The sequence below is a fragment of the Dichomitus squalens genome (assembly GCF_000275845.1).
Source record: "Dichomitus squalens LYAD-421 SS1 unplaced genomic scaffold DICSQscaffold_70, whole genome shotgun sequence".
NCBI lineage: Eukaryota > Fungi > Basidiomycota > Agaricomycetes > Polyporales > Polyporaceae > Dichomitus > Dichomitus squalens.
In genome coordinates this window covers 53,934-73,687 of record NW_006766952.1, presented here as the reverse complement: position 1 = coordinate 73,687, position 19,754 = coordinate 53,934, and the positions used below count along the sequence as shown (strand labels likewise).

Sequence of the window (19,754 nt, the reverse complement as noted above, 5' to 3'; positions counted from 1 at the left end):
AAAAGGTATACGCGCCTGTGTCTCCCGTGGAACACCTTCGCATTTTCCCCATGTTCCCATAGTCAGAACTACATGAAATTTACAGCATACATGCATTTGATGTGTATCTACCAGAATACGAGTAGAAGCCTCACCGGACACATGCTGGGGGAGGAGAATGAGCCCGACGCGACCCTCCATCGATGCGCCATTCGGCTACCTCACCTATTGAAGCAGCAAGCGCCCGCCCGCCCTCCCGCCTCGCTTAGTCTACAGCGTCGGTCGTCGTTCCGCTGCTCGTTGACCTCTCCTCAGCTCAGTTGCTGAGTTTGTATTCTAGCCATGGTGTACTGTTTTTTCTGAGGTATATTCGCGCGGGGGAGTAGCTCTGGAAGGGGCCTCTGGTCACATCAATCGTCCATCACCATTCAGGCGCCGGCTCAGAAGGAGAGGAAAAAAATAAAGTGGGAGAATTGAGGGAGGCTACTGCCCATGCATGATTCGGAATCATAGATGCAAGCAGCATGGTTCTCGTGTATCTTGAGCGCCAATCGATGGATAGTCTCCCTTGCTGCGAGTATTACAGGCAGTTGGGACATCGTCAATCTCTGTCTAGATGTCTGTCAAAGTGAATGTACTTCTTGTCGGCGCTGGCGAGATAAACTTTGGTATGTTATCTGGCCGTATCCGGCCGGAATAAAGAGACATCTGTTGACTGTACTGATTGGTGCAGGTTCAGTGGAAGGTCCCTGGAATCATGTAAGTGTTGCGGATTTCTCATCCAATGGTGTGGTGCTCATTGCGATATGAATGGCTGTATTTTCCGTAGACCTCACGCTTAGAGAAGTGTGTATTTGCCCGCGTGCCCATCGACCTTTCATTGCTAGACACCCGGACCCTTACTACCACCCACCTTCACAGGATCTTGACTTCTCGATTGCGCATCGTGGCTCTCGTAGATCCCGACCAATCGCGTGCCTTCGCTGCGCTTCAGTCAAAGCTGGCATCAGCTGTCGCCGGCGTGTGGAAGGATTGCAATCTCTTCCCTTCCGTCTTTGAAGCCGCAGCTTCACTTTCCCCGGAATGCGTGCCTCAGTAAGTCGTCAATCTCCCTCATGTCTCTGTCACTATCTGGGTTGTTAAAAAATAAAACGCCCACGGTAGGATTGCCATCGTTGGCGCCCCTCCATTCGCACGAGGTACTGACATTGCGGGGCGGGATCTCGAGTTACAGCTCCTGAAGGTGTTCCCGGCATGTGCCCTCTTCATTGAGAAGCCTGTGAGCAGCGGTCCAGAAGAGGCGTCTTGGAGAGTCGCACAGGCACTCGCAACACATGGAACGTTAGTCGGCGTGGGTTACATGCTACGCTACTTGAAGGGTGAGTCATTCTTTGGGGAAGGAACTAGACTCGCAACGCTGAAGCTCCGGGGCGAAAAGCTGTGCAATTGATCAAGTGGGCTCACCGTTCAATGGTAGCGTGACAAATGACAATATGTTACGACAGGAAGGTCATTTCGGACAATGGGCTGGTCGTAATGGGTACCAATGCTCGATATGTCATGGCGTAGTGAGTGATTTAGTCTGCCGTCTATTCGCACGTCGACTTACGGAACCCATAGCGAATGGGCAAGGAAGCCAGTGAGAACAGGCTTGGCGGCACCGCCCTGCAGTGGTTGGCACGAACTGACGGCATCGTAGGCATGGTGGGACAAAAGCCGCTCGGGAGGCCGTAAGTGTCCTCCGACTGATTGTCATATCGGACGGCTGTCTTATCTATCGATGCAATGCTAGCGATCATTGAGCAGGCAACACACTTCTGTCAAGTTTTCCACGGGGCATCCTCTGCAAGAACTCAGACTGAACGAATATACAGGTGATCTCTCCCGATACTTTGGCGGGGACGTACACCTCCCTTCCGTGGTCGCCCACACGGTGCAGCACAACGAGCCTCCTGGCGAATTATCGGCTAAGCGCTTCGATGAGGACCAAATCCCTGCAGAGAACAGATTGCCGCGCCTGACCAGTGCAACTTGGAAGTACACAGGCGGTGCTGTCGGCACATTGACCCACGTCATTGCGTTGCATGGTAGGGACCTATGATGATTGGCTCGGCGGATATTCAGACGGACTGTCGCAGGTACGACTTACGACACCGAGTTCGAGGTCTACGCGGACGGATACCATTTCAGGCTCGTCGATCCCTACTCCATACCGAAGTTGTATATAAGACGCCCCGGTGTGGCCGAAGTCGAGGCGCACACATTCACCAATGTGGGCCGATAATTACTCCCACATTCCTTTGAGTCAAATTCATGTGAGGGCAGGACGATCCTTTCCACACCGAACTAGCGACCTTTGTGGGTGTAGTAGAGGGAGACCGTCGGAATGAAGCGATTCTGAGTTCTTATGAGGACGCTATCAAGACCTACGAGTTGGTGCGTGGATCTCAGCACCTCGGAAGGTGTGCCGGACTGATTAGCCCGGAGGTATAGACCTGGGCCATTAGGCGGAAGAGCGAGCGTGCCGCTGAGGATTACAATCAGAACCCATAAGGTCCATCGAAGTGTAAAACGCAACATTTGCACAGATTGGCTGTCCGTTCTGCGTTGGACGCTATGGAGATAGGCTGGTAGAGGACGGCTATCTTAATCAGGAGGACGAGTAGTGGTCGGTCCCGATGGATGCAATGTACGAGACCCTCGCAATGGTCATGCAAAATGGACCATGACGGAGTGCTAAGATTGCCGCCTCCGGTTAAGTTGGAGCGGTGGGACATGGCGGGGGCCCGTGGCAGATCGTAGGAGAAGCTCTAGCGAGTACCGCGCTCCGGTGAGAGCAGTACGTACTGATAGGCGACATGATAACGATCTGGATGGTTCAACTGTTCAACCAAAGGCGTGTATCAGTTTCAGACTACCAGGTACCGGACGGCATGTAAGTTGACAGACACGTGCGGAACGTGCATGAGGATTCATCCTGGAGACGAACGCAAGGCTTCGAGGTCTGCTTTGAAACATTACCGAGTAGCACGGGTACGGGGTACAGATCCAGCTACTGCCTCATGGCTGAGTATCAATGGCCTGAAACGTACGAGCGGAATGTATTCCTGTGGACGAGCAACATGAGGATGATCAGAGAGGCTTCTAGAAGCATCCGACTCACCGCAGCCACCCGTCGCTCGGGGAGATTGTCCGATGCTGAGCAACCGCGGTTATCGGGCACCTCGTCGCAGAGTTGACGCGAGGCAAGGCGATCGCCCACCGTTACGAGAGGTTCTGACGGCCGCCCGCAAGAAGCTGGGGTACTGTCTTGGGTTCACATCATGTGCCACTTGTGATGGATCGGAGACCACCTGGGATGGAAGAAATTTCAAGCGTAGTTGTCAGCTGAGTCGCGCGGCGAAGTGAGAATGCCGTAGGTCCAAAGTCTGTTGGGCACAATGTCAGGACAGCGTTGCTGCGATGCAGATGAGCACTGGCGTGCTCTGAGCTGCGGTCTTGGTGACGAAGACGTGTTAACGGACCCCAAAGAAACAAAATTAGAATGGCTCAACCTTGGAACAAGACTTGTGTCTGCTGCGAGGTGCATAGACTCTGCAGCCTAGAAGATGACCACGTTGTGTAATGATCATGTGCAACACCCTGCTGAGCCTCTCTCGTACCCACAGAACGGAGGTGCAAGACCTCGTCTCCATGAAGCAGGCGCGTCATGAATGTACCATGTGCCTCGATCGAGATGCCGTAATGCTCACCCACAAGGGGCATCAGGCATGACATCTACAATGTGTTATCAACTCCCAGTATACCAACATCTGAATAGACATAATGCTAAAGACTACATGCCTGACAAATTTATGATCACAATCACAAACGAGGAAATTTTCAAGAACGACATAACTGCATCGGCGCAGAGTCTGCCAGCGGAAGAGGAAGAAACGCGTCCGCGGGTAGCGTGGATGCGTACGTGAGCCTTAGCAATGTATATGGGGCCGGACGAGTGATCCGCACGTACCTCCATAGGTTCAGGTCCGCGACCGCCACGATGCCAACCTAAGTACCTTCCATTGGAGATACCGGCCTCGAGGCTGTCTGCAGGCCCACGATCACTGATATTCGCGTCATGCGTTTCTGTGGGATTCAAAGACTTCTCATCACCGTGAGCATTGTACCGGGACACAAGAAAGAGAAAGGAAGTACGGTGCATGTCTTGGTTCGAAGAGAGCAGTAATGTGCCACGGGCGTTCCAACCACCTATCAAGAAGTGCGCGTACAAATTAGGAAGCTATGCAAGAACACGCTGACGTGGGAACCACCCGGGAAAGTAGATGCAGGGTTGGGCAAGTCTCACGGACAACCAATGAGTAGGAGGACGAGTGTCAATTGGTGCCTACAAGAGATGCGATGCGCTGATAGGTCGGCTGTCCTCAATTCGTTGACAGAAGAGTGCGGCCACGAGGCATGAAATGCGAGGCAAGAAGGTGTCATCACGTTATGGTTTATTGATCGTTTATTTGTATCGTAAACAGAAGCTCATCGGTGCATACGTATCGCTGAACTTGACATAATGGGTGTAGAAAGCTGATTTGAATCACGAGGACGAGACTGTTCCGATCGATGTTCCATGTCGTAAGGTCTGAGAAACCCTACTCTGCGACCTTACCTAAGGGAGTTTTGGCCATGACGCTCAAAACCTCGTACAAGACCTACATGCCGGTATCAGCGACCCATAGTGACGGAAGAACGCAAAGACGTACGTCAGCTGCAGCCATGGTAGTCAACTCGGCGTTGGTGTCGTACGCCGGTGCCACCTCGACAATATCGGCAGAGACAATATGCAAGCCATCGAGACCCCTCAAAATCGTCCGCAGCTCACGTGTGGACCAGCCTCCAGTCTCGGGAGTACCGGTGGCAGGTGCGAATGCAGGGTCGATGGAGTCAATCTGAATGAAGCATGAGCTCGATCTGCGCAGCAATGTGTGAGCCTACAGAAGCCCACGCACGTCGATCGACAGATACACTGGCTTATCTCCCACCGTCTCGCGTATTTTCTTGATGATTCCGTCGGTTCCTGTATTATACTCGAAGCTCAGCGAGAATGACCTGGCAGGTCGGAGTCAGGTCGGGCACGTACCTATGGTGTCTATCTCCCTGGCTTCGATACGCTGGAAGCCGGATGCGTCATCGTTTGCATAGTCAGCTGGACCAGACAGTGTCGTGCGAATGGCGCCATGCTGTGGGCAATACGATCAACTAGGATCACCAGTCTCCGCAAAGGAATAAAACAGAAGAATTGGGCGCCAGAGGTGATAGTAAACGATACTTGCAATCGAAGAGCCGTTTTTGATGAGTCCCTCCTGACTGGCCCAGTAGAAGTACGTGCCGTGATTGATAGCGGCCTGATCCGAGGGCGCACCACCGAACACCTGCGGCTTCCAGGTGTCCAGATGGCTATCGAAATGAATGACAGATATCTGACCGTAAGCACTATAGATAGAACGAAGTAGCGGGAGGACGATTGTATGGTCCCCGCCCAGAGTGATGATGCGGGGATGATGTTTGCCGTCGGTTGAGATAGGAATGAGAGGTTTTCCGGTAGAAGAGTCGTTTCCGAGGGGTGAGAACGTCGGACGATGAAGAAGGTCCCTGTGACCATCTTCGATTTGTCTGATTGCGACCTTGTTATCGTAAGGTGTTACAGGGATGTCCCCACAATCAACGATCTTGAGACCGCTGAGGAAAGGGTTGACGGCGAGAGGAACGTTGTAGCCGCCGTAGAGAGTCAAACGACGCGAACCAGCACGGATTCCAGCTGGTCCGAATCGCGCACCGGGCCGGTAAGAGGTACCGGTATCCTACCAATGGTCAGCGAGCATCACTAACGAGATACAGACTGACATACGAAGGGCGCCCCGATGAATGCGATATCGAACGAGTCGGTCTTGTCCTTGCCCAGGCACTGGACCCATGGCAGCTTGGCAAACGTGGCAATACCAGAGAACACGGAGTCCGCAGTGACTGTAGCAGATGAGCACCCTGCATAGTCGGAGTTAGCATTGGGACTGGACGAACCATCGTTATCGCCAGGATAGTAAACAGCTTGGTATGGGAACTTCACATAGTCGAGGGGCATTTGCAGGTCGTGCTCATGATCGTCATGAGCAAGAGACATGGAATCGGCGATGGTGAAGAACGCAACGACAAAGAGTTGAAAGAGCTTCATCGGGGAGTTTGTTGTCCAGATGGAAACTGCGGTCTGCTCTTCGACGGAGGAGCTTAGTTATAGGTATTCCCTGCAGGCCTAGAAGCAGGCGTGAAATTTTCAGCGTCACGAATCTCCTACCTCATGACCTGCCTTCGTAGATGCAAGATAGGAAGCGTCCCCTCAACGGAAGGAACACGAGCGAAGCACCGCCCCTCTTACGACATGAGGTTCTGGGTATGACCGCAGGCGCATGGGATGGTATCCTATAGTGGCCTAGTCTTCACTACGTGGGGTGGCGGACATTCAGAATCAGCTCTTGTTATCTCTCGGTGCACGCTGCACATCGGAGTTTGCGCAAATCTGGAGGCCGGATCCGCCAGCAACAGCACGGAGCTTGTGCCGGAATGAGGCCATTGTGGATGGCGGGCGACCGCTGGCACCGCAAGTCCGGACACGAAAGGCGTCCGCATGACTCACGATAGATGCGTACGTTTTTGAAACAATGAAATCATCAGTAGTTAACCAGGAAAACGCGCGCAAAGAGAGGTACAAAAGTCCCACTCACATCGCTTGGGCCCCAGGCGGTCTCAGATAGACCTAACATCCGTCAGCCTCGGAGCCGATCGTTCACAATGTCCTCCTCGAGCTCCCCTCATGAGCGACAGCCCTTGCTAACGGAAGCGCATCAACAGCGACAGGGACCCTTGACCGCTACAAGCTGTCCGACACTAGGTGATGACGAGACGTTGAGGTCAACCGACTCGCCTGCCTTTACCGGCTACTCGGACCATCAGGCGCTCGGGGCGCTCTTTTCTTCTCTCCTCACCGACTCCATCCCCAGTGGGCATGCAACCTCAACTAGATCCTCTACATATGGCTAACGCACTGCTAAATTTTAGTTATACTGTCATATGTACTCCAGAACTCCATTCAAACCGTGTCTGTTCTTGTCGCTGGGAGACTTGGCCCCGATGAGCTCTCTGCAGCCGCGTTCTCGCTAATGCTGGCGATGGTACTAGGTGAGAACATATCCTGCCATCGCACATATAAGAATGAATATAATTGGTTACTTAGGATGGTGCATTGCGCTCGGCGGTACGACGGCTTTAGACACTCTCGGCTCACAGGCGTTCACGGGAGGTGATCGGGCTTCCGTTTCTGTTCACCTGCAACGCTGCATTACTCTCCTCTGGCTGCTCTTCGTTCCGGTCGCCATCTTCTGGACATATATGGAACCTGTGCTTCTGCTACTTGGTCAAGAGGAACGTCTCGCGCATGACGTGCAATCCTTCTTGAGGGTCCTGGTCTTCGGGGCTCCAGGGTACATCGGCTTCGAGAGCCTCAAGAAGTATCTGCAGTGCCAAGGTGAGTGTATTCAATGCAATCAGCCTGTTACGAGCGTAGATTGATTCCACGTTTACTATCATCGTGTCACCGTGCCCTGCACGATGACCTGCGCGTAGGGATCATGCGCGCCTCAACTTACGTTCTCATTGCCGTCGCACCCATCAACTTGGTTCTTAACGTGATTCTCGTACACCACACATCTCTGGGCCTTCTCGGGTCCCCCCTCGCTATCTCCATAACGTTCTGGCTCTGCTTCATTTTCCTTGCGCTCTTCACGTACCTTTCACCTGCGCATCGGAAGAACGGGACTTGGGCGGGCTTCCACTTTGGGCTCGTGCTCGATGCCGGCAGCTGCGCGAACTTTCTCAAGCTCGCCCTTCCAGGGATTCTGATGGTGGGCACTGAATGGTAGGGTGATATCGTTAGGCCTTGATACGACGTTCGCTTGACGTTACTCTCAGGGCAGCGTTTGAGATCGTTGCGCTGGCTGCAGGACGACTAGGCTCATTGCCCCTGGCGGCTCAGTCTGTCATAATGACGACTGACCAAAGTGAGTCCATTCCTCTCTACATGTAATTTACTGATCAATCAATGGGTAGTCATGAATACTATTCCGTTCGGGATTGGTAGGCGAAGACCCTCCGTCTCTGACTTCCTGTTCACGTCTCTTCCTAACAGGTGTAGCCGCCTCTACCAGAGTAGGCAATCTCATCGGCGCACGCCTCCCCGATGCTGCGAAACGTGCTGCCCACGCCTCTGCTCTCCTCAGCGTTGTGATCGGAGCGATTGTTATGGTGGGATTGGTCACTACAAAAGACGTAAGCTTTGACCTACATATTTCTAAACGTCAACTTAAGTTTATGTGGCATGTTTCAGATCTTTGGCTACATCTACAGCGACGATGACGACGTCGCCGCCCTCGTGAGCAAAGTAATGCCACTTGTCGCTTCTTTTCAGGTGGGGTCTCCGTCCATCTGACTTTTGATATATAACAAGCGAGTCACATGTATTGCAGATCGCAGACGGTTTGGCGGGCTCCTGCGGTGGCGTGCTACGTGGTCAAGGTACGTTCTAGGCCTCTCTAACGCCCCATCATACCTATCGTAAAGTGCTCCAGGTCGTCAGCACCTGGGAGCGTTCTTTAATCTAATTGCATACTACGTTCTGGCTCTTCCGCTTGGTGTCACGTTAGCCTTCCACCCCAACACTCACTTGGGACTCCAAGGCCTCTGGATAGGTACGTCCGTTCTTTTTTATACTGGGACACGCTCTCACGCGACACTTGCTAGGGCAAGTCATCGCACTATTCATTGTTGGGCTCGGTGAATACACGGTGGTCTGGGTCGGTACAGACTGGGAGAAGGAAGTCCGGCACGGTATCGAGCGGAACCAAGCCGAGGCAAAGAGAAGGCAGATGCGCGAGCATCGTGGCCAAGTCGCAGAGACCGCATAGACTCCAGTGGAGAAGATTGGTCATTTGCTGAATCGAGAAGGGATAGAAGCATGTCTTGCTACGCGTCTGCTGGTGAACGAGATGGCGTGGTACAATGCGATGTAACGTAAGATTTTGCAGGATGCCTGTGCAGTAATACCTTATCATTCCAACGTACACGGCACAAGCCCGGGCCGGTTCCGAGCTGCCTGGGCCTCAGTACTTGGTGTATGCTTCTTGCACTAGGTCTAGACCGGCAGGGCGAGTCCATTCGAGTCCGCACGGATATTTCGAAGTTCAGATTGAAACCTATTAGAGGTGTGGAAGAATACTTGCCCTGGTTGGCCGGAGTCGGTGGACGATTATAGACGACTCTGCAGAATCCGAGTCTCTCCTGTGGATAATGCGGTCCCAGATGACGCGCATGAGCTCGACAAGCCCAGGCCAGCCCTGCTCAGCTGGTAGCCCAAGCCGAGCCAGTGGCGCCTCCCGTCGCTCTCATCGAGACCTGTGCCGACGAGCAAGTCCACGGCGAGATAGCAATCAAGGGGTGACAGTATAAGAACGTGCCCAGCTGGGGATTTGATCGACACTACTCCACCGTACACCATCACCTCCTATTACTCCCCACCAACAGCACACAGACGAGTACCGAACGTGAACGATGGTCAACCCAAACAAAGTCACGGAACGCCTCTTCCAGTCTCCTTCCAAGTACATTCAGGGTCCGTACGCCATTCACAATGCGGCGAAGTACCTTGGAAAACTCGGAAAGACACCACTGCTCATTTGCGATGAGATTGTTTGGAGAATTGGTGCGTCCAGCGTTTTCCAATACCCACTACGCGTAAGCAGTAGCTAACTAGGATCTCCGCGCTCTGCGAGTGTAGCGGGCGAGGAGCTCGTGGGCGCGCTCGAGAAGTCCGACTTCAAGATCCACCGTATAGTCTTCGGCGGCGAAGCCTCACGCGAAGAGGTAGACCGCATCGCGCAGATTGGACGCGATAAGTCCTCCGACTTCGTCATCGCGCTGGGCGGCGGGAAGACGATCGACACCGCCAAGACCGTCGCAGATGGCCTTGCGCTCCAAGTCGCGATCCTCCCCACCACCGCGTCTACAGACGCGCCCTGCTCCGCGCTCTCTGTGCTCTACCGCCCGTCAGGGGAGTTCCACTGCTACACCTTCTTTGACAAGAACCCGAGTGTCGTGCTCGTGGATACGACAGTCGTGTCGAAAGCCCCTGCGCGCTTCCTCGCGGCGGGTATGGGGGATGCGATCGCGACGAACGTGGAAGCGAGACGGTGCAAGAACAGCACAAACTTCGGAGGCGGACTTCAGACGGAGGTGTCTTCAGCAATATGCGAGAAATGCGAGGAGATATTGTTCAAGTATGGGAAGCAGGCGTACGAGGCGAACAAGGCTCATGCAGTGACTCCTGCGTTGGAGGCGGTTGTTGAGGCTAACACCCTGCTATCCGGGCTTGGTTTCGAGTCTGGTGGGCTGGCTGCGGCGCATGCGGTGAGCGAGCTATCCTGACTAGATGCATGCAAGTGGTTTGTGCGGTACTGACCGACCTGTGCGAACAGATCCACAACGGCATGACGGCGATAGAAGAATTGCATGGGCTACTGCACGGCGAGAAAGGTATGCCGTAAGAAACCGAATAAAGTGATTCAAGCTGACACGTAAATCCATCAGTCGCGTTTGGAACCATATGCCAACTCGTCCTCGATGGAGTTCCCACCTCCGAGCTCGATCGCTACATCGAGTTCATGCTCTCAGTAGACCTTCCAGTCACCTTCGAACTCCTCGGTATACCCCACGTGAAGGACGAAGAGCTTCGTCGCGTTGCCGAGCTATCTTGCGCGGAGAGCGAGACTATCTGGAATCTGGACCGAGTAATCAATGTCGACTTCGTCTTCGGTGCGATCAAGGCAGCCGATGCTGCAGGACGAGACTACATCCGTAGGACGGGTTGGAAGAAGAACTAGACGGGTCAGGATGTATACATAATAGCAGTGTAGCGTAAAGTTTAGGAAGCAATGTCACAGTGTACAGTACGATGTACAGCGAATTCACCAAGTTGCTGTGAGATCGATTTGGGATTTGTCGGCATCTGATTGGCGCGGACTCACATGCCGTTGGAAGCGGCTTCGTTCATTTTGGTCGGTTGACCATAGACCGCCATCGCCGTCGACCATCCTGCCTGAATCCTATCTTACTAGGATATGCACTATCGCGGCACTCTCAGTACCATTCAAGGACGTGTAGAAGAGTTGGCATGCACGTATCAAGTTGTTGTAAGAGCAGGAGGCAGCGATCGAATCAAGTCGTATTTGGCATCGGCAAGGGCTTCACCGATATAGCAGCTTCATAAAGCGTTGGATAACGCGATTTTAGGTGCGTGTATCTATCGAATAGTCTGTTTGTCATGCATAAGGGTCAGAAGAACTTCAATGCATTCCGGACTATCCTAGAGCAAACCGAGGGCTAGACTCCAGCAAAATGCGATCACGCATGGACCAAAGGTGCCGTCATATTTGTTAACGGTGTCAATGTGTTGTTGAAACTTGACAGCGGTTAGAGAGCTCGTTGGGCAACAGCTGGAGAGTTAGGAAATGTCCTTGACAACTCAAAACAATTACGTTGCGCAGGGAGAGAAGCATGAGTAAGTGCGACGGAGTCGGGGATAGGTACGGAATCCGGGCGCAATAGTGTTCAGGGTGAGGACATTGAGCCGGTAGGGACGCTTCTCGGTACTGTGGTACCTAGACAGTCGCACTTATGTCGGTCGCAGGAGCCAACCGAAGACTCGGTGTGGTGGTGACTCGGGGTGTTCGGACATTCGCTTGCCTTGGCGACCCTCTAATGACATCCTCTCGTACAATTCTACAGGCCAAGAGGCTGATGGAACGTTCTATGTGGTTATGAATCAGATGAGGTCTCCCCATACATTCTGCTCCGCGAAATCATTCCTAAGCATATCGCACAATGAGCAGACGTGACTTTTGTCAAACCATAAGCACGTTACAAGCAAACCATCGTCTCCGTAGAAGTGTAATCTCCTCGTCACTATATGAAAACTGCGTTAGTCTGAAACCCCGAGAGCTACTATTTCCTCGGGCTAAAGCTCAGCCCGTTCAGCGGGCCGGGGGTGAACACGGGCCGGGGGTAGATGCGAGAGAAATCTGCATGTGGCGCCTTACATCCCTACATTATCATGGGTCGCAGCGCAAAGTTTTATAAACGGACGGTATGCCTGGTATCATTCCTGCACAATACTCGGTTTACTAAAGCTTTGACATGGTCGTAGGACAAGAAAAAGACCAGTAGCGCAGGATCAGCCCCTAGATCCGCTGTCCAATCTGCGCCCAAACCCAAAACTGCCGTCTCTGCCCCCACGCCGAAGGAGCAGAAGAAGCGCACCGGCTTGAAAGAGAAGGCGAAAGCGCACAAGAGCAAGCGCGAGGGCGACATACCTGTGCTCGGCGGCGCGGACTACGTGGAGCTCATGCTTGGAGGGAGACGTAAAGCGGCAGCGGAGGCGGCGAAGCTTCCCAAGGACCCCGACTCGTAGACCGCAGTGATCGGATGAATGCAAGGAGGAACGGCTGCGCCGGCGACGAGCGAGGAATACGTCTTGCAACCTTCCGGTCTTCGTGGATGCCTTGGCGATGGGCGTTGGATGTCAGCTACAGTTGACGTTGGTTGGTTGTCGGTGGGGGACGGCGAGGTGCGTACCATCGGCGAATAGTACGCCATTGTAGAAGATACCCATGGTCAATTATCTGCCGAAAGGCTTCCGTTGGGTGTATCCTGCTCAGGATGAGCAAGTTCGGGCCGCCGCGCGATTACTGTCTGGAGACGTGTCGTAAGTGGTCATGCTACCCCGTCTTATTCCCTGCTCGATGCTGACGATCAGTATCTAGTCGCGCTATGTAGTTCTCATCAGGCCTCACGCTGATCTCGGACCTGGCGGGTAGAGGATGCGATGCGGCTTCCCTAGTGGGTCAGCATCTAAAACACCCAGCGGCACTGCGCAGCTACGCACCATGCATTCGTCCCATCATGATCGTGATACTTCCGAACTTTTGGTCAATCCTTCGCCCTATCTTTCCTGTATCACGACGTCCAGTGGGTTGTGCCATAACTTGCCCGTCGTAAAGTGCAATTATGCAGATAAAGTGTATAGACGTCATTCACCCGTATGAAGTCCGGGGATTACCTCGCGGTAATACCAATCACTCATGCATACGCAGATGTCCACGCTGGTAGGACGAGAGACGGAAGAGTATACTTATGTAGAATAACCATAATCCTACACGCTACACGTACAACTAGGGATACAAATCATACAGACGCGACCTGGATGGGGGACGCATGAGTAAGTAAGATAAGCAATCGCTTTCGCAGAACACGAAGTCAAGAACGGACCGAAACAGGCAGCTACGACGAAGGCGGCATCGACAGCCGGGTGCATAGAGTAAACACTAGCGCGAGACATGGAAGGAGGCTAGGCTAAATCTATGGTCGTAGCCAAACCGGTTTGCGAGAAGACGATCGGAAGGGAAGCGAACTCAGACGATGCAATCGTCCTTGAATGAGCGAACGGCGCCCTGGGCGTCGACAACAACAGTGCAAAAAGTATGGAAGGAATCATGCATGCACAATGAAGATGAAGCAAAACATATACACCTCGCGCCGCGGTGAGCGCAGGGAACCAGGGTCCCCCGCCGGATGCGCGACGGCAATGCGCGAAGAACGTGCTTAGACAAAAGAAGAGCACGAACAACTGAAACCCGTCGAAGCAGAAGTGATGTGAAATTGACTTGGTAACGCAACATGTGTTAACTTGCGGAAGGGAGCATGGGAGACTTCTTTCGGACCACCGACGACCAAGGAACAAGGACAGGAGCTACTCAGACATTGAAAGAGGACCTTCATCTTGACCTACGTTGAGCTGGGGGCTGGAGGATCGTGAAGCCATCCAAATCGTTCTCGTCCATGCTGTACGTCGACGCTCGTGTTGAAGACGTACCGTTCCGGCTGAACAGAGCCACGGGCGGCACGGGGAGCGGTCGCGTAGTCGACGCGCTTGACCGAGGGGTGTCCGCCTCAGCCACAGCGTCGAAGCTTCGCCTCGCCATGGGTGAAGGCAAGGGAGACGATGGCAGCGGCGCCAGGGGAGGCTCGCGGAACGTACGTCCCAGGCGGAGCGTCGACTGGTTCGCACTGAGGCTCAACGCTGGGCTACTGTTCCGGCTCTGCGATGGCGACGACGACTCCAGGGAGCTGAACGCCATCGATTGCCGTCGTGACTCGAGGCCTGCCATGTATGCGGATTGACGGAGCGTCGCGGGCGCGGTCATGACGGGCTGCGGCAGCTCGGGTATGTCCGTTGCGTCGTACATGGTTGCCATCTCAAGGATGCGGTCGATCTCCACGGACGACACAGACCCGTTCCCAGAGCCGCGGACACGGCGGAGGATCGAGTCAGGATTTGTTGCGAGCGAGTTGTCAGGCGTCACGGCGAGACGACCGCCCCAGTATGGCGATGTCCCAGCCATGGGCTGCGTCGCGGGGTCGAACTCGGACTGGCGTGCTGCCGAGCCGGACACGGTGAGAGGCGAGGGCGTACCATTGCGTGAACGCGGTGGGAGTGCAAGCGTGGACGAGCCGTTCATGCCATTGCCGAGCGCCGTTGCGCCAAGCTTGGAGTTGAAGCTGTCGCGGGCAGAGAGAGGTCCAAGAATGGTGCCCATTGACTGCTCGCCAAAGGGATCCCTAGGGTCCGGGGATATGGGCGTGATAAGGGCACTGCCCATGCGAATGTATGAGGGGTTCCGAACGTATTGGTCCAATGCGTCGTAACTAGACCCGGTAGGGGAGAGCGGACCAGGCGTGATCGTGGCGGGGCGCACTTGCATCATCTGCTTCTCAGGATCGTTCGGGGTTGGCGACGCAGCCAGCTTACTGAACTTGCGCGCTCGCCGCACCTTCCGTCGGTGGAGGAGATACCAAGTGATCATCACCAACGCGACGACACCGACAACGCCCACGCATACTGCGATGACGATAATAGCAATCCTGCAAGAAGGAAGCGATCAGTCAATTTCAGGGGACAGCGGGTCAAATGAATGAATGGCAACGGAACGATGCATGCGGAGCGAGGATGTCATTCGAGCAAGCAGAACGTCAAGGCAGTGAGGGATTGAGGATCGCACATGTAAGCTACACGTACTTTGGCGTGACATGGTCCTTCGAGCTGCTCGTATCCAGATTTGCGGTCGTAGATAGCGGATTTTTAGGAACGCAAGACGAGTCGCTGTTAACATTGCCGAGAACAGAGAGGATGGGCGTTGTCTCGTTGTGCCCGCTGTTCGGGTCGTGGAACATAAGCAGGACCTCGAGGTCCCGAGGCACATCCATGAGGTACGTGTCGACGCCTGAGGCTCCGTTCGACTCGGTCTCGTTGATCCTGAACGATCCCCCTCTGGGTACAAACGCACGGATAGCAGGGGAGCTGATATTCCGGGCGGCATCGTATGTGACAGAGAAGGGCTCGCACTGAGACAGCGTCCCGTTGATGCTGTACTCCGGCACGAACGGGACAGGATCCGTTGGCAGACACGACGTGTCTGCCGAGTCTGGGGGATCGATGACAAGCACGTCAGACACGAGGGCTGTTCCGTGGCCTTGCGCGTCATCAAGTGAAGCGATGAACTGGGTGCCGGCCGGGAAGGGGAGGAATGTAATCATGGCACCGGTCTCGGACGTCTGGTTCCAAGCGTCGAGAGGGAGCGGGATGCTGATGGGGGTCCCATTGACCGGAAGGACGGTGAGGGACAAAGGCAGAGCAGCGGGAGCCTTGCCACCAGCGAAGTCGACAGAGAAGTTGCCACACTGCTTGACGGGGGAGAAATGGATGGAAGAGAAACGTGCCGCGGCCTGGGGAAGGAGCGCAAGGACGAGCGCGGCGAAGAAGAAAGAGGAGCCAAGGCCGACCAGGGCGGGCGAAGAGGAAAACATGGGGAGCCTGCTCAATGCTAGAGATTGAGGGGACAACCGCGAAAAGAGCGGACGCGGTCCTGCTGGTCCTGCTTGGTGCACAGCGAACTTGAGCTGCCGTCTACGTCTCCTGGGACATCCAGAGACCCGAGGCAAGTGGTCGGGCAGTGCTGTGACTGACGAGTATGTACAAGACAGTGGAGGGAAAGGCACAGGCCTGGGAGGAACAGAGCCTGCCGACTCTCGTGCGCTTACATACTTACATCTCCCAACATTTCGCGGCTTGGACCCGGAATACCCGCCTAGTGTCAGTCTAGGACGCCGACATGGAACTGTCGGCTCAGCAAGTAATACATCGACCTCGACTCATCATGCCCCGCGCCACGAAACACTGACAGCACATGTACTGCGGATCCATACGTCCTGACCATTGAAAGGCATGCATTATTGTTGTCGCAATCGCTGGTTCGGTTTATCGGGGTCCTCCTTACGCCCGCCCTGCCGTGGCCTGAGCTGACTAGCTTTTCGTTCCTGGTGATCTGGAACTTCGCACAATTCCCTCTCCAGTCGCCATCCCCTCCCGCAACCCACAACGACCCTGCACGACAACGTGCATGACAATCGCATTCTGTCTCTTCTAGGTCCTTTAACGGTCGCCCACCCTCCCCGCCGACGGTCGGTAGTGATCCACAAATGTATGTCTCCGAGATTCGGTCATTCCGCTCCCCGCCGTTGCTAAGGCGATGACACCTTCTGCGGTCATCATGTACTTGATTATGTGCCGGTCCGTGAGAAGAGCAAGCCAAGAGCAGGGTCAGATGCAGCGTTAGCGCGCCGCCGGAACGACTGTAGTCCGTCGATCCCGATCAATCCAGAATGAACGGAGGCCGAACTTCGAAGTCGTTAGGTCCGAGTGAGCTGTCGAACGATACCGTTCGTCGGCAAGCCACCAGTTGAGACATGCGAGCATCTACATAACGTTCGGAATGTTCCACAGTACTTAGCACTCCTCTGACCGCAGGCGGATATGTGGCGCGGTGCGGTGCAACGCGCCAAGATCAATGACCATGATGGATTGCGTATCTATCCGAGGAAGCAGCTGCGTGAGATAGATGACATCTTGTCAATTGATAGAAGACCTTGAGCAGAACCTGATCGTTTTCTTACCCGTCCTCACTAAGCTGGTCTCAGTCGTCATTACTGTGCATGTCCACGGTGTACCATCGCCTACGTGCGCGAGATACTCCCCCATACCAAGGATGAGTTATGTACGGCTTGTCTTCATCCGGACCCCTGCAACTTTTGGTTCATTCAACAGTGGCTGGCGGTACGTACACCAGACGTTGGCCGCTTTGCGTTTGCTCAGGAGACCATGTTTATCGTCGCTCCCACCAGCGTCCATCTGTCGTCAAAAAATCCATGGAAGCAAATGCCCGGCAGGCTGTTGTTGCTCTTTGCTCATGCCACGCCAGGGCCGAGGTGAAGGCGAAGCCTACGCCCGTTCGTAGATTATCAAGGCACACGTCACGCTCTCGTGCTACCTAAGTATTCATTAGTTCATTAGATCAGTTGTTCGGGCGGACCGAATGCTCATCGACATACACATCCTACTCATCGTCCTGGAAAGTATTTCGGGCGGTGCATCAAGTAGTTCACGTCTTGATGAACACGAGAGAACACGCGGTGCTTGTTATGCTACTGTACAATGCATGTCATGAATAGTCTGCTGAATTGGATTCTCCTGCCTTGTCTGAGTAAGCTATTCCAAAAACTCCTTGCCTTCGCCTTTGTGTTTCTTCAGTTCGGACTTCCAGGGCTCCCACGTCTGCCCGTACTTCTTGATCAGCCCCTTGAGCTCCTCCCTTTGCTCTTTCTGCAGGACCGGAAATGGGGCGGTCAGACAACAAATCGACCCTCCTCGGGAAGAACAGTGAGAACAAACATGTTACGCACCAAGTTCCAAGGCATCTCCCCACCGTATACCTCGGAAAACATCTCTTCGACAGGGGGCTTGGGCAGCTTATCCGCCCTCTTGTACGCTGCGTTCACTTCGTCCCTGAGCCGCTTCACGAGCGCCGTCTCCTCCTCCTTCGACCACCACCCGCGGCTCTCGAGGAACAACCGGAAGCGCACAATCGGGTTGTCAAGACGCTTGCGGTCCTCCACCTCCTTCCGTGGGCGGTACGCGAACGAGTCGTCAGACGTCGAGTGGTGCCCAACGCTGTGTATCATCCGCAGTATGGTTCCGTGAGTACGTTACCATAGCTAGCGAGGGAGGTGGACGACGCACCGGTACGTCATGGTCTCGACGAGCACTGCACGGCCCTCGTCGATGCACCGCCGCCGCGCCTCCTTGACGGCAGCGAACACCGCGAGCACATCGTTTCCGTCGACGCGGATCGTGTGCACGCCGTACCCAGGGCCACGAGATGCGATGCCGTCGCCATAGAACTGCTCCGTGGACGGTGTGGAGATGGCGAACCCGTTGTTGCGCGCGATGAACAAGGTGGGGGTTGGAATCGTTGAAGCTAGATGCCAAATTGACGAGTTTGAGTTTGAGTATAGAATTGGGCAACAAGGACAAGGCAGTACGGAATAGGCCCACCTAATGCGAGGCCTGCGTGGAAATCGCCCTCGGACGCGGCACCTTCTCCGAAGTAGACGACTGCGCAGTTCTTTCCGCGGCGATTTGGGTCGCGTTTGATCGCGTAGCCCACTCCAGCTGCTTGGGGGATCTGCGTGGCTAATGGGGAGGAAATGGTGTGCCAGTGCAACTTCTTCGATCCGTAGTGCTACGAGAAAGGGGAAGATCTCGTCACTAAACGACCTCTCTTGTAAGAAGATACGCTTACAGCTGGCATCTGCTTTCCCTTCCCGCTTGAGTCGAGGTAGGTACCAAAGCACTGGTTCATGATGTCGTCGAGGGTAAAGCCGCGGAACAGCAGCGCACCGCTTTCACGGTACTGGGCTGTTGTACGGTGTTGTTTTGAGAACTACGATGTGCGGCGGGACGTGACAGTCGCGCTCACCGAGGACCCTAGTCTGATGAGGATAAGTTACCCAGGCAAAGAGGAACAGGAACTCTCACTCATCGTCGGGAGCGAGCGCAGCTCCGGAGCCAATGACGGCTGCTTCTTCTCCAAACTCCGGGGGTAATCAGGACGGGGCAGAAGTCGAAAAAGGGGCGTACTCACAGAGGTAATCTATGCAGACCTTAAGAGACAGTCGGAACTGCGGAAGAACAAGCATGAGACTCACATAGAAGCTGATACGTCCTTGGCGCTGGAGGTTGTACAGCGTTTCGTCCATGATTGGGAGCAGGACCATATGCTCATACCTGCCTCCCGCACTCGTGAGCAAATCGTCTCTACAAGGAAGGCAAACTCAAGTACATCTTGAGGGCCAGAGCCTTGTCAATCTGGATCAGGACCGCAATGAGCTCTCCGTTCCTCTGCAGGTATAGATCGCACGAGAAGGAATGCGCACCTCAGGAACCTCGGCGCCTTCAATGGGCTGACCCGCGCCATCAATGACCCTGTAAGTGGGGATCTTCTTCTCGCCACTCATGACCGAGTTGAAGAAATGGAGCTTAGAGGTAATGGGTGAGGTCGATGTAGGCAATGACCCCAGTGCATGTTGAGGTAGCTGAGGTGTTGTGCCCGCCACTCCCCTGGCGTGAGACACGCGAGACACTCTGGAGACCAGAGCTTGGGAGAGCCTTGGGATGCGCGCCGGACGGAACATGGTGGTGGATGAGATGAAGAAGACGGCGGCTGATGATGGAC

At 54.5% G+C, this 19,754-nt stretch overlaps 7 protein-coding genes across 7 annotated transcripts; 4 read left to right on the top strand and 3 right to left on the bottom strand.

The window, feature by feature from the left end:
- Positions 1-595: 595 nt before the first annotated feature.
- DICSQDRAFT_163789 (uncharacterized protein) lies at positions 596-2,709 on the top strand (the record flags this gene model as incomplete). Its single annotated transcript, XM_007370544.1, has 14 exons — positions 596-647; positions 713-738; positions 809-825; positions 901-1,074; positions 1,144-1,358; positions 1,418-1,433; positions 1,485-1,547; positions 1,600-1,618; positions 1,679-1,709; positions 1,772-1,798; positions 1,854-2,066; positions 2,118-2,251; positions 2,305-2,415; positions 2,473-2,709. 14 exons carry the CDS (start codon positions 596-598, stop codon positions 2,530-2,532), a joined length of 1,158 nt encoding a protein of 385 aa, XP_007370606.1. The 3' UTR covers positions 2,533-2,709.
- Positions 2,710-4,622: 1,913 nt separating this feature from the next.
- On the bottom strand, positions 4,623-6,148 carry DICSQDRAFT_71040 (agmatinase; the record flags this gene model as incomplete). Its single annotated transcript, XM_007370543.1, has 7 exons — positions 4,623-4,682; positions 4,734-4,919; positions 4,980-5,047; positions 5,111-5,210; positions 5,295-5,831; positions 5,879-5,994; positions 6,049-6,148. The coding sequence occupies 7 exons, from the start codon at positions 6,146-6,148 to the stop codon at positions 4,623-4,625; spliced, it is 1,167 nt and encodes a 388-aa protein (XP_007370605.1).
- Positions 6,149-6,972: 824 nt separating this feature from the next.
- DICSQDRAFT_93347 (MOP flippase) lies at positions 6,973-9,123 on the top strand. Its single transcript, XM_007370542.1, has 11 exons — positions 6,973-7,021; positions 7,081-7,200; positions 7,256-7,546; positions 7,645-7,936; positions 7,990-8,078; positions 8,128-8,154; positions 8,207-8,346; positions 8,405-8,485; positions 8,544-8,592; positions 8,646-8,765; positions 8,818-9,123. The coding sequence occupies exons 2-11, from the start codon at positions 7,182-7,184 to the stop codon at positions 8,979-8,981; spliced, it is 1,272 nt and encodes a 423-aa protein (XP_007370604.1). The 5' UTR covers positions 6,973-7,021; positions 7,081-7,181; the 3' UTR covers positions 8,982-9,123.
- Positions 9,124-9,514: 391 nt separating this feature from the next.
- On the top strand, positions 9,515-11,035 carry DICSQDRAFT_93345 (glycerol dehydrogenase). Its single transcript, XM_007370541.1, has 4 exons — positions 9,515-9,775; positions 9,851-10,479; positions 10,548-10,605; positions 10,660-11,035. The coding sequence occupies exons 1-4, from the start codon at positions 9,625-9,627 to the stop codon at positions 10,950-10,952; spliced, it is 1,131 nt and encodes a 376-aa protein (XP_007370603.1). The 5' UTR covers positions 9,515-9,624; the 3' UTR covers positions 10,953-11,035.
- A 1,146-nt stretch (positions 11,036-12,181) lies between these two features.
- On the top strand, positions 12,182-12,538 carry DICSQDRAFT_174693 (uncharacterized protein; the record flags this gene model as incomplete). The annotated part of the gene is made up of 2 exons (XM_007370540.1): positions 12,182-12,214; positions 12,275-12,538. 2 exons carry the CDS (start codon positions 12,182-12,184, stop codon positions 12,536-12,538), a joined length of 297 nt encoding a protein of 98 aa, XP_007370602.1.
- Positions 12,539-13,849: 1,311 nt separating this feature from the next.
- DICSQDRAFT_163785 (uncharacterized protein) lies at positions 13,850-15,990 on the bottom strand (the record flags this gene model as incomplete). Its single annotated transcript, XM_007370539.1, has 2 exons — positions 13,850-15,048; positions 15,203-15,990. 2 exons carry the CDS (start codon positions 15,988-15,990, stop codon positions 13,902-13,904), a joined length of 1,935 nt encoding a protein of 644 aa, XP_007370601.1. The 3' UTR covers positions 13,850-13,901.
- A 1,573-nt stretch (positions 15,991-17,563) lies between these two features.
- DICSQDRAFT_183691 (branched-chain alpha-keto acid dehydrogenase E1-alpha subunit) lies at positions 17,564-19,713 on the bottom strand (the record flags this gene model as incomplete). The annotated part of the gene is made up of 11 exons (XM_007370538.1): positions 17,564-17,842; positions 17,923-18,190; positions 18,260-18,497; positions 18,575-18,761; positions 18,822-18,937; positions 18,999-19,006; positions 19,058-19,113; positions 19,164-19,172; positions 19,228-19,306; positions 19,362-19,387; positions 19,456-19,713. The coding sequence occupies 11 exons, from the start codon at positions 19,711-19,713 to the stop codon at positions 17,729-17,731; spliced, it is 1,359 nt and encodes a 452-aa protein (XP_007370600.1). The 3' UTR covers positions 17,564-17,728.
- Positions 19,714-19,754: the final 41 nt, after the last annotated feature.